The following is a 17,500-nucleotide window of genomic DNA, read 5'->3' on the forward strand; positions in this document are numbered from 1 at the left end:
ATGTTCTGCACAACTATGTATCAAAAAATTACAAATGAATATAAACAAAGTCTATTTACAGGCTCTCATGCTATAAAGCAGAAGTCCACATGGCACAGAGCATGCATCCTGCTGTCATCCGCCATCCTTCACATGTTCCATCATCCCTCATTCATGTGCATTTACATTGAGTCAGCCACCATACAACACAAGGTAGGGAGTAGGGATATGGGTATTTCACACACACACACACACACACACACACACACACACACACACACACACACACACACACACACACACACACACACACACACACACACACACACACACACACACACACACACACACCTATACCCGGTCTCCCATTAGCATGATGTGTGTGGGTCGCAATAACAAGCCTGAGATGTCTCCCTGTGACAGCTCATTTGCATAAAGAACCCTGAATCTGCTGACAATGAATACCTTGATGCATACGGTTACAGTGAGGAGGTGGTCCTCACTGATCAGTCATACAAACAGGGCCAGGGCTCTGGTTAAAACAGGCTCAGGGCTCAGGGTTAAACAGGGCCAGGGCTCTGGTTAAAACAGGCTCAGGGCTCAGGGTTAAACAGGGCCAGGGCTCTGGTTAAAACAGGCTCAGGGCTCAGGGTTAAACAGGGCCAGGGCTCTGGTTAAACAGGGTCAGGGCTCAGGTTAAACAGGCTCAGGGCTCAGGTTAAACAGGCTCAGGGCTCAGGTTAAACAGGCTCAGGGCTCAGGTTAAACAGGGTCAGGGCTCAGGTTAAACAGGGTCAGGGCTCAGGTTAAACAGGGTCAGGGCTCAGGTTAAACAGGGTCAGGGCTCAGGTTAAACAGGGTCAGGGCTCAGGTTAAACAGGGTCAGGGCTCAGGTTTAAACAGGGTCAGGGTTGAGGTTTAAACAGGGTCAGGGTTCAGGTTTAAAAGGGGTTCAGGTTAAACAGGGTCAGGGCTCAGGGTTAATCAGGGTCAGGGTTGAGGTTTAAACAGGGTTCAGGTTAAAACAGGGTTCACGTTAAAATAGGGTCAGGGTTCAGGGTATCCTAAAACTAACATTTCAGGACGTTTCAGGACATTTTGCAGTAGTTTGCAGTTTTCAGCATGACATGAATTCAACATTTGTTGTGACAATAAGAAGTTAGGTTGTCTACGGCTGGATACCAATCAAACAGTTCTTGCTGTTAACCAATCAAACAGTTCCTGCTTCTAACCAATCAAACAGTCCGTGACACGTTGCACTCTTTATGTCTTCTAATCTAAGCATTATTGCTGTCTCGCGTCTAGTCATGCTAAACAAGGGCATTGCTTGGTCTGTTGTCGTTAGGCTAGCAGGTCGGCACTCAAAGGTGCTGAAGGTTAGCTTTAAGAAGTATCATTTTAAGGGAGTTTTTTTTAGAAATGGCAATGCCAGGGAATCCCCTGACTCAGCCTGCCTCTGTAGGACCACGCCCAGCTCATTTCTGACCTATCAGGGCATCTCTTCCATGATTGGTTTGGGTAGTCTTTCCGGCCCATCAATCACAGGTGCGTGAATGCGCCATTTCTCAATGGCGGAGAAACGTAGGCCCTCCTGTGAGCGGACTCTCTTTGTGTACAGAGTTTGTTAACCCAGCCTCAAGACTATAGGGCTAGTAGTTAGCATCCAGGCTACGTTGGGATGCTCTGGTGGCTGAGTCCGGACGGGTGGTTCTGAGCAGCAGCAGGACCTCGCTGGTGATCCAACCTGAGAAACATCGTCCCCCCCTGACAGCAGCTGGTCAGGCTGCCTGCTGGGCCTGGTGTCTCACTTCACAGCTGATTATAGGAACATTCAGCTCACTGATTACAAGTTAACTGACTACGAGGACATTTGAATAAGTGCACAGTCCGATTAAGGTCGATCGCATTTCGTTGAAATCCGAGTACCAAAGTGAAAGATCTAATTGATTGTCTGAAAGGAACTTGAAATAGATCTCGTATAAAATGTCTAAGGATAGGAATGCATATACAAAGTTTTGAATCGTTTCTTGGTAAGCGATGCAAACCCCAAACTGGGGAATTAGACTCCATATTTATAGAATTTAAATCATGATGTAAGTAAGGAGATTCCATAATTATAATAATTGGTCAATATACAAAAAAGGTATAAAAGGGAAAGATTTAAAGTCTCCTCTCATAACTTCCTGTGTACAATCTAATAACAAACACACACACACACACACACACACACACACACACACACACACACACACACACACACACACACACACACACACACACACACACACACACACACACACACACACACACACACACACACACACACACACAATTTAGTCCTGAGAAAGCCACTCCTTTCTGGTTTTTCTAACTACTTAAGATTCAGCAGCTCTTTCCCCCTGTATTGGGCAGGATTCAAACTATCTTAGGTCGAGGGTTAGGGTAGGACAGGTTTAGGGTAGGATAGGTTTAGGGTAGGATAGGTTCAGGATAGGAAAGGTTTTGGTAAAGTTAAGGTTGGTTGACGGTAGGGTAGGTTTCGGATACGGTGGCCAACATATGGATTGTGTTGCATTTAGATTCTCAGCAGCAAAACATTTGGTGTTTGAGTCCTGATTGGCTGCTCAGACCAGGGTGCCAGGGGATCCCTGCTCTATCATTGGTTCATTCAGAGGAGGCACTTGTCTGTCAGAGAGGAAGTCCTGGTAGAGAGAGCCTTCAGTGGACCTGGGAGAGAGAGAGGGGAGAACCCGACATTATTAACAGCTCTGTATTGCCGTAGTGTGGATGAGGTGAGGGTGTACGCTCTCAATAAGGATAACTGCCCTGTACTACAATATAATAAACAACTAGAGCTCTACAAATCTGAATGGGCTAGAGATCTATTCAAAGACTAGAGCTCTTAATTACTAAACATAAAGACTAGAGCTATACATTACTATTTGTACAGACTAGACACTAGGGCATTAAATTACCCTAAATAAGGACTGGAGCTCTATATGGGAATACAACTCTATATAATCCTACTTGGTCTCAAGCTTTAAATAAGAACTAGAGCTCTAAATAAGGACTAAAGCTCTATATAGGACTAGAGCTCTATATAATCCTACTTAGTCTAGAGCTCTATATAGGACTAGAGCTCTATATAATCCTACTTGGTCTAGAGCTCTATATAGGACTAGAGCTCTATATAATCCTACTTAGTCTAGAGCTATATATAGGACTGGAGCTCTATATAATCCTACTTAGTCTAGAGCTATATATAGGACTGGAGCTCTATATAATCCTACTTGGTCTAGAGCTCTATATAGGACTGGAGCTCTATATAATCCTACTTGGTCTAGAGCTCTATATAGGACTAGAGCTCTATATAATCCTACTTGGTCTAGAGCTCTATATAGGACTAGAGCTCTATATGGGCCTAGAGATCTAAATAAGGAGAGCGGGAGATGTGAGGAGGCTGTCCTACCTGCCGCTCAGCACCGGTCCGTGGAACGTGACGGAGTGCTGCATCCTTCCCGCGTAGTGATGCTGCCTTTCCATTGGAGGCTTCTGGGCTGCTGGTTTATTATTGTTTCTCTGATAGGATAACCGTTGGATGAGAGCGTGAGCTGTTTGGGTGCCCTGAAGAGCTCCTGCTCCTCCTGCTCCTCCTCCTCCTCCTGCTCCTCCTCCTCCTCCTGCTGCTCCTCCTCCTCCTCCTGCTCCTCCTCCTCCTCCTGCTCCTCCTCCTCCTCCTCCTCCTGCTGCTGCTCCTCCTCCTCCTCCTCCTCCTGCTGCTGCTCCTCCTACTCCTCCTACTCCTCCTACTCCTCCCGCTCCTCCTCCTCTGCTGTCCGCTGCCTTTCCCTTCCTGTCCAATAGCGTCTTCTGGGCCAAGCCGGAGGTGTTGCGCAAGTACCAGTCCCTCAGACCTGAAAACATCACATCCTGTGACACTGGTGACATCCCATCCTGTCATACTGGTGCCTTCACATATTGAACACTGTTGACATCACATCCTGGCACACTGGTGACCTCACATCTTGTACTACTGGTCGTTAGCATATATGCATTTGTTAGCATAATGATAGTTTGTTCTTACCATGTAGTTATGATGTTTGCCTTTTTTTTCAATTTACTTTACCTCTAGCTTGTTTGTCGCTGTATGATGCTATGCTATGTCGTTAGCTTGTTTGCTGCTGTATGATGCTATGATATGTCGTTAGCTTTTTTGTTGCTGTATGATGCTATGTCGTTAGCTTGTTTGTTGCTGTATGATGCTATGATATATTGTTAGCTTGTTTGTTGCTGTATGATGCTATGACATATTGTTAGCTTGTTTGTTGCTGTATGATGCTATGATATGTCGTTAGCTTGTTTGTTGCTGTATGATGCTATGATATATTGTTAGCTTGTTTGTTGCTGTATGATGCTATGATATGTCGTTAGCTTGTTTGTTGCTGTATGATGTTATGCTATGTCGATAGCTTGTTTGTTGCTGCATGACGTAATGCTGTAGTTAGCCTGTCGAGGGGGGGGGGGGGGGGGGCTCTACCTTCCAGAGCCAGGGCCTTGTGCAGCGTCCGGGCAGGGTCCTTCTGGGGGTCCTGGTTGGGGTCATGTGTCAGGCGGGGCTGTGGGGGTCGAGGGGGCTGCAGGTGGGGGTGGGGGTCCGGCTGGATGGCAACGGGGGTTTCAGGAGGCTCCGGGGAAAGGAACGGACCGCAGGACTTAGTCCGGGTCACCTTGACTCTGCCCGGCTCCCCAGGGTGCCCCCGGAGCGGCGGGGGGGGGGTGGGGGTCAGACCTACGATGGGCTGCCTGGAGTGAGTGTGAACCTGTAGCTGAAGCTGGTGCTGTTTATCCCAAACGTACTCCTGCAGGAGGTCCCCATACTCCACTGCCTGCCGCGGGGCCTGGCCCTGGCCTGGCCTGGAGGGGCTGGGCCTGCTGGCCTCATCCGCAGAGAGAGCCTCGCTGCTGCTGGCCCCGCCCACTGTATCTTTACTAGCCCCTCCCCCCAGGGGACTACTGGCCCCGCCCACTGCATCTTTACTAGCCCCTCCCCCCAGAGGGCTGCTGGCCCCGCCCACTGGGCCCAGCTGGCCTCTGGGGGAGGTGGGGGGGGGCGAAGTTGGGGTCAGGGAGAAGAGGGGAAAGATGATGAATATGAGGAAGAGTCAACATCCAGACATAGCAACCTGCTTTGGTGTCCCCCAAGGGTCAATGCTGGGTCCCCTGCTCTTCTTTTACTAGTTTTATGCTGACAGAACTCAGACCTACATCCCTCTTGGATCAAATTACTCCCTTATTTGGATGGTTTAATCTCGCTTGGCTGGAATACAAAATGGACATCCTGAAAGCGACAGTACAACAGCACTACAATATGCTGGTACAGTAAGGTACTAGTACTAGAGTACTACAGTATGGTACTAGTACTACAGTACTGTACTACAGTATGGTACTAGTAGTACAGTACTACAGTGCATCACAGTACTGCAGTACTGTGATGCTGTACTTTGGCAGTACTACAGTACAGTATTACAGATCAGTACTACACAAAAGTACCACAGAACTACACTATATCTGTACTTTACCACAGTATCCTAGTACTACAATACTAAAGTGTACTACAGAACAGTACTACAGTATTACAAAACAGGGTTCAGTATGGAATCCATGATACGATTCAGATTGGTTAGAAATCTCACCGGATGTGTGCAGTGATTGGTCCGTTTCGAGGCGGTAGGGGGAGGGGCCTCCCCAAGTCACTGATGCTGTCAACTACAGTATCATCTGGAACACAAACACACACACTTGGTTTTTTATATTTATTCGTATTTATATGTATAGATACAAAACGACTAGGTGTATATAAACAGTGTGTATATGTATTTATACACACAATATAAACATGTATATAGTGCGTATATTGTTTGTGTGTATATCTACAAACTATATATATACATAGTGAGTGTATAGTATGTGTACTTCTATACGTACAGATATGTAGAAGGCATGCGTTTGGGCGTGCGTGCGTGTGTGTACCTGTGTGACAGCCCCTGTGGACCGTTCTCTTAATGAATAAAGTTTTTTTCAACTTGCAACGCTGGCTGACCTCCCCCTCCTGCTGAACACAACACATGATGTCACTTCCTCTCGTACGCATGATGTCACTTCCTCTCGTATGCATGATGTCACTTCCTGTCATAGGGGTTGTGAGCACCGTACTTGATTGATACAAGACTAAACTGTTGCAAGCACCATACTTATATATTATACAATACTATACGATATTCAAAAGATTACGTTTACATTTAGGGCATTTAGCAGACACTTTTATCCTTAAAATAACTACATTTGTCCAAAGAAAGATTAAAATGTTGCAGCGATATTTGAACGATTTTAAAGCGTTGTAAGCATAATGCTTTTTCAGTTCAACTGTTTTTAAGGAGTCATTTTTTGCGTGATTGTTCTTCCCAACGCAGCTCTGACCCGACCATGCCCCCAACCTGCTAATTGGATAGCCGCCTATTTGTAGTGGAGGGATACCGGGTACATACAACACACATTGAACACTTTTACATGTACACCATTCGGGGTTCGATCATTCAGTGTGGACCATCCAGTGTTAGACCATTCGGGGTCAGGGCTAGACCATTCCATTGGCTTCATGTGTTTTTCCCACCTCTGGTCTGGCAGCCATCTTGTCATTGGGTAAACTAACGCTCCTCCTCGTTACGGGGGGCTCCTCCGGCTCCAGGGGGTAGTCGCTTGGTACCTTCCCCGTTAGCTCCTGACCAATCAAAACAAGGCAGCTTCGTTAGTGAGGCTGAGGAGAGTCTCGGTTTGGTCTTCACGTCTAGCTTCTCTGACTACCTATTAGCCGGGTCACCTGACACTAGTGGTGTAGTGTAGTTTAGTGTCGCTTAGTTTGTTCTGTCAGCAGTGGTGTAGGGTAGTTTAGTTTGTTCTGTCAGCAGTGGTGTAGGGTAGTTTAGTGTGTTCAGTCAGCAGTAGTGAAGTGTAGTTGAGTGTGTTCTGTTAAAGAAACAGATCCCCCCCCCTCTCTCTCTCTCTCTCTCTCTCTCTCTCTCTCATGTAGTGTAGTTTAGTGTGTAGTGTAGTATAGTGTGTAGTTTTGTGCAGCGTGTAGTGTTGTGTAGTGTGTAGGGTAGTCTTGTGTTGTGTATTATTGTGCATTGTTGTGTATAGTTTTGTGTAGTGTGGTGTGTTACACACTGCTTCTTGCAGACAGAGGCTACGCAGCTCAGCCAATCGGTTGCTGAGCGCAACCTGTAGGCTCCGCCTCCTCTCCTGGAGGTCCATCATCCTCTTCCTGTTGTCCTGACAACACAGAAGGTCTACACACGCACACACACACACACACACAGTCACACACACACAAACACACAAACATGCCCACATATTTGGACCGGTATTGTATGTGTATTTGGTTCTGACAGTTAATAATAATAATAATAATAATATATTTATTATGTTATCATGTATTAGTAATTTTCACCTGGAACCGAAATGTGTCGAGTGCTGACCTCCATGGTGGTGATGTCACTTCCTGCTGCTCTCCAGAGTTTCACTCCCACATGCTGCAATACATAGATATACATAGATATACATATTCATAGATCTACATAGAAATACATAGATATACATATACATAGATAAACAGAAATCTATGAAACCTTCAGAAGAAAGGTTCCATGTTCATATTCATCATGATAACAGTCCTTGCGTGAGGCGAAGGGGAAAGTCACCAGAACCATCGGTTTTGTTTCACCAGAACCAGGAAGGAACTTCCTGCCCCTTCTCAGTTATTTATAAACATGTTGAATGAAGAGGTGGGGGTGAGTGTGTACACACGCGCACACACACACACACACACACACACACACACACACACACACACACACACACACACACACACACACACACACACACACACACACACACACACACACACACACACACACACACACACACACACACACACGCACGCACGCACGAGAGAGAGTGTGCAGGCAACACTACACAAAGCTCATACCCTGCTTTAGAGAAAGCTACAGACTCCTAGCTCTAGAGAAAGGTACAGACTCCTAGCTCTAGAGAAAGGTACAGACTCCTAGCTAGAGAGAAAGGTACAGACTCCTAGCTATACAGAAAGGCACAGACTCCTAGCTATAGAGAAAGGGACAGACTCCTAGCTCTAGAGAAAGGTACAGCCTCCTAGCTAGAGAGAAAGGTACAGACTCCTAGCTAGAGAGAAAGGTACAGACTCCTAGCTCTAGAGAAAGGCACAGACTCCTAGCTATAGAGAAAGGTACAGACTCCTAGCTCTAGAGAAAGGTACAGACTCCTAGCTAGAGAGAAAGGTACAGACTCCTAGCTAATACAGAAAGGTACAGACTCCTAGCTCTAGAGAAAGGCACAGACTCCTAGCTATAGAGAAAGGTACAGACTCCTAGCTATAGAGATAGGAACAGACTCCTAGCTCTAGAGAAAGGTACAGACTCCTAGCTATAGAGAAAGGTACATACTCCTAGCTCTAGAGAAAGGTACAGACTCCTAGCTATAGAGATAGGAACAGACTCCTAGCTATAGAGATAATAATAATAATAATACATTTAAGGTCCAGACTCCTAGTTCTAGAGAAAGGTACAGACTCATTGCTATAAAGAAAGGTACGGATCATAAGTAATGTAAAGGTTTTTTCCCATGGCGTTTTTGAGTAGAATTATGTTAACACGTTGACTTAATGAAACGTTTGGACATTAAAATTACTCATCATCTAATTTAGAGATGCTTTATCAGCAGGAAAACTATTTGTAACAATGTTGCCAAGCAATAGCATAAAAGAATATACACACAAAAAACACTGTTACTCCCTCTTTCTCCCACCCCTCTCTCCCTCTCTCTCCAATCTCCTCTCTTGCCCACCTCCATCCCTCCAAATGTAGGTCAACATACAGAGAGAGAGACAGTGAGAGAAAGAGAGGGAGAGAGAGATAGACAGAGAGAGAGAGAAAAGAGAGAGAGAGATTACCCGCATGGCAACAATTTCTTGGTAAAATTCTCAACATGATTGGCTCAGAGCTAGCTGCAGACAGCCAATCAGCTCACAGCCCTGAGGGGGAGCGAGATGCAGTGTGTGTGTGTGTGTGTGTGTGTGTGTGTGTGTGTGTGTGTGTGTGTGTGTGTGTGTGTGTGTGTGTGTGTGTGTGTGTGTGTGTGTTTTTGTGTGTTAAAACAACAGATGTCACATGACCAATATCCAGCAAATCAGGAGAAAGTAATAATTTCATTTGCATAAATAATTATATCGTTATAAGATATAGTTGACTATATGACAGTTAGCAGTTCCTTTTAGGAACAGTATACAAAGTGATCTACGGTGAATTCTAATACATGTCATCAAGAATCAGGTACAGGTTAGACAGTATAGAGACATGTCACAGTCATTAAGGAGCAGGTAGGGGTTAGACAGTACAGAGACACGTCCTTAAGGAGCAGGTAGGGGTTAGACAGTACAGAGAGAGGTCATTGCGGAGCAGGTAGGGGTTCGACAGTACAGAGACAGGTCAATAAGGAGCTCCTTATACCGAAGCAATGTTGAATACTTGATACTGATTGATCAATAACGTTACGTTGTCTTTTAACGGTTCTGAATCACTGCCCTCAGAATCCAACGTCTTCAATAACGCTCCAATACAACTATCAATATGCAATATGCTCAAATGACTTTGGGATAATATTTTATTCCAGATGATTTAACCATTCAAAGCCCCATAACATTATAGATGGAGAATAACCCATTTCTAAGCGGTTAGAAATAAAGAATGAATCTCATAAAACTGTCATCAGCCTGGGCTGCAGCAAACTTTTAGAATTCAACACGCAATGCCACACATCTCACTGCAGCATGGGTGTGTGTGTGTGTGTGTGTGTGTGTGTGTGTGTGTGTGTGTGTGTGTGTGTGTGTGTGTGTGTGTGTGTGTGTGTGTGTGTGTGTGTGTGTGTGCGTGCGTGTGTGCGTGTGTACCTTTGGTCTCCTCCCGCCGGTCCAAAGCCCATCACAGACCCACGTGCTCAGCGTCGGGCGGAATCAATAAATCCGAGTTATCGATCATTGTTGATTAATTGATCCGTTCTTCCATCGATGGTTCCACGCGCGGTGTCTCAGGAGATCCGAGGGATGTGGTCGGCATCAGGACACCCGGTATCCCCGGTACTGGTACCGGTCCTGCTACTGGGAGCGTCCCCGTCTCCACGAGACCCCGCCGTGGCTTCCCCTGCGCCTCGCGCGCTGGGAACAGCCTGTGTCGAAACAAACCAATCAACCAATCAGCGTTCGAGGAAGCAAAGGAAACGCTGCTTTGTTTCTTCTTTCGTCACAAACATTCCATCTCCATCGCCTTCCTTCCGGCCAGACTCGACGCTGCTGACACGTGAAGTTCACTAACATACTAAACGAGGTGCGGGCGGTTTCCATGCCAACACGCTACTTTCCATTCAGGATCTAATTGCACATGACATGTCGGAGTAAACATTAGTGACCTCATACATGAACAGTGTTAAAAATGAGGACGTTTTTACAAGTGGTTAGTTCTACCTCTCTGGGGTTAGTCCTACCTTCCTCGATCACAGGGGTGTTGCCCTGTGTTCTAGAAATACCAACTGTGTTCTAGACACTTTCAACCCCTAACCTCAGTTCTAGATGCTACTAACCCCTAACTCTGTATTCTAGATAATACATAACCCCTAACCCTGTGTTCTAGATACTACTAACCCCCAAATATTTGTTCTAGATACTAACCCGTTACCCTGTATTCTAGATCATTCTAAACCTTAACTGTGTCTAGATACTAACCCCTACCGTGTGTTCTAGATATTACTAACCCCTAATCCTGTGTTCTAGATACTACAAACTCTGAACTATACGTTCTAGATATACTAAACCCTTGCCCTGTGTTCTAGACTAAACCCTAGCTCTGTGTTGTTACGATGCAAATGTAATGGTTACCCGATGATGCTCACATAATACAGTTACGTTGGGCTAATCACATTATGAGGCTTTAAATCAAAAGGGATTTATTTGGCATAACAGTTTAACACACATGTGAATGGTGGTAAAAGTGAATATTTTATTATGACGACAAGATTTCACCTAGGTTGGTCTATCGGCTGTAAGAGATACATTGCTGGGATGAACATGATGATGATACACAGACGGACTAACAGAACAGTCAGTCAGACAGACGGTCAGTTCAAGAAATCCAGTTCGTCACTTTCCTCTGGGCCACTGCGTCCAGCATGATCTTCATCTGACAACAGGAAGCAACAGAAGATCAGCCTCACACATATAAACACACACACACCTACATATAGACACACACAGACACACCTACGTATATAAAGACACACACACAGCTACATATACACACACACACACTCACACACACACCTTCATAACACACACACAGACCTACATATAGACACACACTTACATACACACACACACACACACACACACACAGACACACAGACACACACACACACACACACACACACACACACACACACACACACACACACACACACACACACACACACACACACACACACACACACACAGAAACACCTACATACACTCACCGGCCACTTTATTAGGTACACCTGTACAATGTAATACAAGAATCCAGTACAACAGATCTGATATGAATTCTACTTTTAAGAAGATTTTAATATGTCAGTTTTTGTTGACACTGTCAGAAAGGTAATAATTCCATGTTATGTTTATTACTGAGGTCGTAGTGGAGGTCGTGTTGTACTGGAGTGAATTATGTTGAGAGGTGTTGCTAATATTCTGCCCCTCATGTATGTAAGTGGGGTGGACAAAATATTAGAAACGCCTCTCAATATAATGCAATCCAGTTCAACGTCACTGCAAACATTATTATCTTTGTAAAGGCAGAATTCATGACACATCTAATGTATTTGATTGCATTACACTGTACAGGTGTACCTAATGAACATATACACACACACCTACATATACACACACACACGTACATATACACACACCTACATATACACACACACACCTACATATACACACACACCTACATATACACACACACGTACATATACACACACCTACATATACACACACACCTACATATACACACACACCTACATATACACACACCTACATATACACACACCTACATATACACACACACACGTACATATACACACACCTACATATACACACACCTACATATACACACACACCTACATATACACACACACGTACATATACACACACACACCTACATATACACACACACCTACATATACACACACACCTACATATACACACACCTACATATACACACACACCTACATATACACACACACCTACATATACACACACCTACATATACACACACCTACATATACACACACACACACACACACACACACCTACATATACACACACACACCTACATATACACACACACACCTACATATACACACACACCTACATATACAAAAACACATACAAAATTAAAAAGTGTAAAAAATCACACTTAAAAACAGATAGAAACGGTTAAACAGTGTTAAACAGCTGACGTAGCCTCCACATAGTGGAGGCTATATGCTCTACCTGTCGGGAGGGTCAGGAGGGAGGGAGGGAGCGAGGAGGGGAGGAAGGAGCCAGTGGAAGGTCCCTGGGTAGAGGGGGCCGGGCTCCTCTCCCGGGACGGAGAAGAGCTACTGCTGGACGGGGCGCCAGGGGGGAGACGGGGGACACCCGACGGGGACACACAGGACTGGTGGAGGCCAGGCTGGGGGAGGCCAGGCTGGGGGAGGCCAGGCTGGTGGAGGCCAGGCTGGTGGAGGCCAGGCTGGGAGAGACCAGGCTGGTGGAGGCCAGGCTGGGAGAGACCAGACTGGTAGAGGCCAGGCTGGGAGAGACCAGACTGGTAGAGGCCAGGCTGGGAGACACCAGACTGGTAGAGGCCAGGCCGGGAGAGACCAGATTGGGAGACACCAGACTGGTAGAGGCCAGGCTGGGAGACACCAGACTGGTAGAGGCCAGGCCGGGAGAGACCAGATTGGGAGACACCAGACTGGTAGAGGCCAGGCTGGGAGACACCAGACTGGGAGACACCAGACTGGGAGACACCAGACTGGGAGACACCAGACTGGTAGAGTCCGGGCTGGGAGACACCAGGGGGGAGACGGGGGGAGGAGAGACAGACGCTCTCATCACTCTCACAGGGCTCAGACGGGGAGGAGGTGAGGGAGGAGGTGTTGAGGTAGGAGGAGGTGAGGGAGGAGGAGGTGACAGAGGAGGAGGAGGTGAGGGAGGAGGAGGTGACAGAGGAGGAGGAGGTGAGGGAGGAGGGGGAGGGGGAGGGGGAGGAGTGTTCCAGTGTTCCCAGTTGAGCCATATCCCGGACCAGAGCACCCAGTCTGACCTCTGTCTGAAAGGGGGCGGGGGGAGGAAGGGGGAGGAGGGAGGAGGGAGGGCAGAGGGAGGAGGGAGGGCTAGTGCTGCTCCTCAGAAGGGTGAGGAGGTCCTGGAGTTCATCAGACACCTGAGGGGAGGAGGAGAGAGGAGAGGAGAGGAGAGAGGAGAGGAGAGGAGAGGAGAGGAGGAGAGAGGAGGAGAGGAGAGGAGGAGAGGAGAGGAGGAGAGGAGAGGAGAGGAGAGAAGAGAGGAGGAGAGAGGAGAGAGGAGGAGAGGAGGAGAGAGGAGAGGAGAGGAGAGGAGAGAAGAGAGGAGAGGAGGAGAGAGGAGAGAGGAGGAGAGGAGGAGAGGAGAGGAGAGGAGAGGAGGAGAGGAGAGGAGAGGAGAGGAGGAGAGGAGGAGAGGAGAGGAGAGGAGAGGAGAGGAGGAGAGGAGAGGAGAGGAGAGAGGAGCGAGGAGAGGAGAGGAGGAGAGAGGAGTGGAGGAGAGAGAAGGAGAGGAGGAGAGGAGGAGAGAGGAGGAGAGAGGAGTGGAGGAGAGAGAAGGAGAGGAGGAGAGAGGAGGAGAGAGGAGGAGAGAGGAGGAGAGAGGAGGAGAGAGGGGAGAGGAGAGGAGAGGAGAGAAGAGAGGAGAGAGGAGAGAGGATGAGAGAGGAGAGGAGAGGAGGAGAGAGGAGGAGAGGAGAGGAGCGAGGAGAGGAGAGGAGAGGAGGAGAGAGGATGAGAGGAGGAGAGAGGAGAGAGGATGAGAGAGGAGAGGAGAGGAGGAGAGAGGAGGAGCGAGGAGAGGAGAGGAGAGGAGGAGAGAGGAGTGGAGGAGAGAGAAGGAGAGATTGTGACATTCCCCTCATACATGACCGCCCCCCCCCCTCCTCTCCCCACACACACACACACACACACACACACACACACACACACACACACACACACACACACACACACACACACACACACACACACACACACACACACACACACACACACACACACACACACACACGCCTACCTCCGTAATGGCTGGTCTTTTCTTCCTGTTTTTATGTAGGCATCTACAGGCCAGTGCAGAAACATCCATAGAGCCTGTGACGCCCCCTAGAGTTATTAACAGGTATTACACCTAGAGTTAATAACAGGTATTACACCTAGAGGTATTAACAGGTATTACACCTAGAGTTAATAACAGGTATTACACCTAGAGGTAATAACAGGTATTACACCTAGAGGTAATAACAGGCATTACACCTAGAGGTATTAACAGGTATTACACCTAGAGGTAATAACAGGTATTACACCTAGAGGTAATAACAGGTATTACACCTAGAGGTAATAACAGGTATTACACCTAGAGGTAATAACAGGTATTACACCTAGAGGTATTAACAGGTATTACACCTAGAGGTATTAACAGGTATTACACCTAGAGGTATTAAAAGGTATTACACCTAGAGGTATTAACAGGTATTAAGCTAGAGTCATTAACAGGTATTACACCTAGAGGTATTAACAGGTATTACACCTAGAGGTATTAAAAGGTATTACACCTAGAGGTATTAACAGGTATTAAGCTAGAGTCATTAACAGGTATTCCTCTATCTATGGTTGTTAAGGGGCGGGGCAACCTGGGTTGGAGGGCTGTTGGGGGCGGAGCCGGGGGTCCAGGTGGGAGAGTTGGGAGGGGCCGCTCTGTGACAGACCGGGACACTCCAGCAGCTCATCCAGCAGGTCCTTCTGCGGTCGGAGCAGACATGCGCTACTCAGAAATAACACTGTGTGGCGGAATGTGTGAACAGCAGGGGGCCACGGAGAGCAGTGCATCTGCTACTGCTAAAGAACCTAAAGAACCCGGTACTGCAGCACCTGGTACTGCACCACCTGGTACTGCAGCACCTGGTACTGCAGCACCTGTACTGCTACACCTGGTACTGCACCACCTGGTACTGCTACGCCTGGTACTGCACCACCTGGTACTGCACCACCTGGTACTGCACCACCTGGTACTGCTACGCCTGGTACTGCACCACCTGGTACTGCACCACCTGGTACTGCAGCACCTGTACTGCTACACCTGGTACTGCACCACCTGGTACTGCACCACCTGGTACTGCACCACCTGGTACTACTCCAACTGGTCCTGCTATGCCTGGTACCTGCGTATGTGCGTGCGTGCGTGCGTTTCTCTCACCAGGTAGAGGGTTCGAGACCCCTCTGTCTCCACAGCTCTACGGCCAGTCAGCAACTCCAGCAATACCTGATGGACAGTCAGACAGACAGGCAGACAGGCAGACAGACAGGTAGACAGACAGGTAGACAGACAGACGGACAGTTAGACAGACAGGCAGACAGACAGGTAGACAGGCAGACGGACAGTAAGACAGACAGGCAGACAGACAGGTAGACAGGCAGACGGACAGTTAGACAGACAGTTAGACAGACAGGCAGACAGACAGGCAGACGGACAGTTAGACAGACAGTTAGACAGACAGGCAGACAGACAGGTAGACAGTTAGACAGACAGTTAGACAGACAGGCAGACGGACAGGTAGACAGGCAGACGGACAGTTAGACAGACAGTTAGACAGACAGGCAGACAGACAGGTAGACAGTTAGACAGAAAGTTAGACAGACAGGCAGACAGGTAGACAGGCAGACAGACAGGTAGACAGGCAGACAGGTGTCTTACCTAACCGTAATGTATGAGGTATTGTAGGGTGTAAGGTATAAACAGAGGGCATCATCAACGTAGCAGGATATATGGTAAGGTGTAGGAGGGTGTAGGTTACGGTGGCGTGTATACAGTGTGGCAGGGCGTAGGGTAAGGGGAGGCAGTGTGTAGAAGGTGTAGCAGGATGTGTAGAAGGTGTAGCAGGATGTATATAAGGTGTAGCAGGATGCATACACGGTATAGCAAGGTGGTTTATAAAGGTGTAGCAGGGTAAGGTGTAAGGTGGTGTATAAAGGTGTAGCAGGGTGTAGGGTAAGGTGGTGTATAAAGGTGTAGCAGGGTGTAGGGTAAGGTGGTGTATAAAGGTGTAGCAGGGTGTAGGGTAAGGTGGTGTATAAAGGTGTAGCAGGGTGTAGGGTAAGGTGGTGTGTAAAGGTGTAGCAGGGTGTAGGGAGAGGTGGTGTATAAAGGTGTAGCAGGGTGTAGGGTAAGGTGGTGTGTAAAGCTGTAGCAGGGTGTAGGGAGAGGTGGTGTATAAAGGTGTAGCAGGGTGTAGGGTAAGGTGGTGTATAAAGGTGTAGCAGGGTGTAGGGTAAGGTGGTGTATAAAGGTGTAGCAGGGTGTAGGGTAAGGTGGTGTATAAAGGTGTAGCAGGGTGTAGGGTAAGGTGGTGTGTAAAGGTGTAGCAGGGTGTAGGGTAAGGTGGTGTGTAAAGCTGTAGCAGGGTGTAGGGAGAGGTGGTGTATAAAGGTGTAGCAGGGTGTAGGGAGAGGTGGTGTATAAAGGTGTAGCAGGGTGTAGGGTAAGGTGTATAAAGGTGTAGCAGGGTGTAGGGTGGTGTATAAAGGTGTAGCAGGGTGCAGGGTAAGGTGTATAAAGGTGTATCATGGTGTAGGGTGGTGTATAAAGGTGTAGCAGGGTGTAGGGTGGTGTATAAAGGTGTAGCAGGGCGTAGGGTAGGGTGGTGTATAAAGGTGTAGCAGGGTGCAGGGTAAGGTGGTGTATAAAGGTGTAGCAGGGTGCAGGGTAAGGTGGTGTGTAAAGCTGTAGCAGGGTGGTGTATAAAGGTGCAGTAGGGCGTAAGGTAGGGTGGTGTATAAAGGTGCAGTCCCTCACCACTCCGAAGCTGTAGACGTCCAGGCCGGGGGTCCGCCGGCCGTCCTGCAGGTGGTCCTGGGGCAGGTACGCCTGGGCCACCCGGAGGACCGAGGTCCTCCCCACGCTGCTGGTCCGGACCCCCGCGCCCACACTCCGCGGGCTGAAGACCCCCAGCCCGAAGTCCCCCAGCTTAGGGGCCAGGTGACGGTCCAACAGGATGTTGGTGCTGGGAGACAGACAGACAGGTAGGTCAACAGGGAGAGACAGACAGGGAGAGACAGACAG

The 17,500-nt window shown here is 47.8% G+C and overlaps 2 protein-coding genes across 4 annotated transcripts in view; both read right to left on the reverse strand.

The window, feature by feature from the left end:
* Nucleotides 1–1,179: 1,179 nt before the first annotated feature.
* ccdc120a (coiled-coil domain containing 120a) lies at nt 1,180–10,643 on the reverse strand. 2 transcript variants are annotated; one of them, XM_060058200.1, is made up of 9 exons: nt 10,019–10,643; nt 7,487–7,568; nt 7,204–7,325; nt 6,650–6,757; nt 6,010–6,088; nt 5,673–5,757; nt 4,517–5,070; nt 3,449–3,893; nt 1,180–2,706 (listed from the first exon to the last, which is right to left on the reverse strand). In XM_060058200.1, the coding sequence occupies exons 2-9, from the start codon at nt 7,518–7,520 to the stop codon at nt 2,604–2,606; spliced, it is 1,530 nt and encodes a 509-aa protein (XP_059914183.1). In that variant the 5' UTR covers nt 7,521–7,568; nt 10,019–10,643; the 3' UTR covers nt 1,180–2,603. The 2 variants fall into 2 exon arrangements, with proteins under 2 accessions (XP_059914183.1, XP_059914176.1); XM_060058193.1 differs by having other exon boundaries at nt 6,010–6,091.
* Nucleotides 10,644–11,050: 407 nt separating this feature from the next.
* Nucleotides 11,051–17,500, reverse strand: part of irak1 (interleukin-1 receptor-associated kinase 1) — an 11,119-nt gene continuing 4,669 nt past the window's right edge. For both annotated transcript variants that reach the window (XM_060057980.1, XM_060057989.1), the window contains exons 9-14: nt 17,234–17,441; nt 15,638–15,703; nt 15,075–15,183; nt 14,462–14,547; nt 12,647–13,583; nt 11,051–11,300 (exon numbers count right to left, since the gene is read on the reverse strand). In XM_060057980.1, the coding sequence (XP_059913963.1) occupies nt 11,239–11,300; nt 12,647–13,583; nt 14,462–14,547; nt 15,075–15,183; nt 15,638–15,703; nt 17,234–17,441 (1,468 nt within the window). In that variant the 3' untranslated portion in view covers nt 11,051–11,238. The remainder of the gene's footprint in view (nt 11,301–12,646; nt 13,584–14,461; nt 14,548–15,074; nt 15,184–15,637; nt 15,704–17,233; nt 17,442–17,500) is intronic.

This window comes from Gadus macrocephalus, chromosome 1 (assembly GCF_031168955.1).
Source record: "Gadus macrocephalus chromosome 1, ASM3116895v1".
Lineage (NCBI taxonomy): Eukaryota > Metazoa > Chordata > Actinopteri > Gadiformes > Gadidae > Gadus > Gadus macrocephalus.

What these genes read in the sequence shown, in the direction of transcription:
- ccdc120a (XM_060058193.1), bottom strand. Translation starts at nt 7,520, where the DNA reads ATGGAGGTCAGCACTCGACACATTTCGGTTCCAG. An exon ending in CCACAGGGGCTGTCACACAG is followed by an intron (nt 5,758 to 6,009) that starts GTACACACACGC and finishes TTTGTGTTCCAG; the next exon opens with ATGATACTGTAGTTGACAGC. An exon ending in CCAATCACTGCACACATCCG is followed by an intron (nt 5,071 to 5,672) that starts GTGAGATTTCTA and finishes CACCTCCCCCAG; the next exon opens with AGGCCAGCTGGGCCCAGTGG.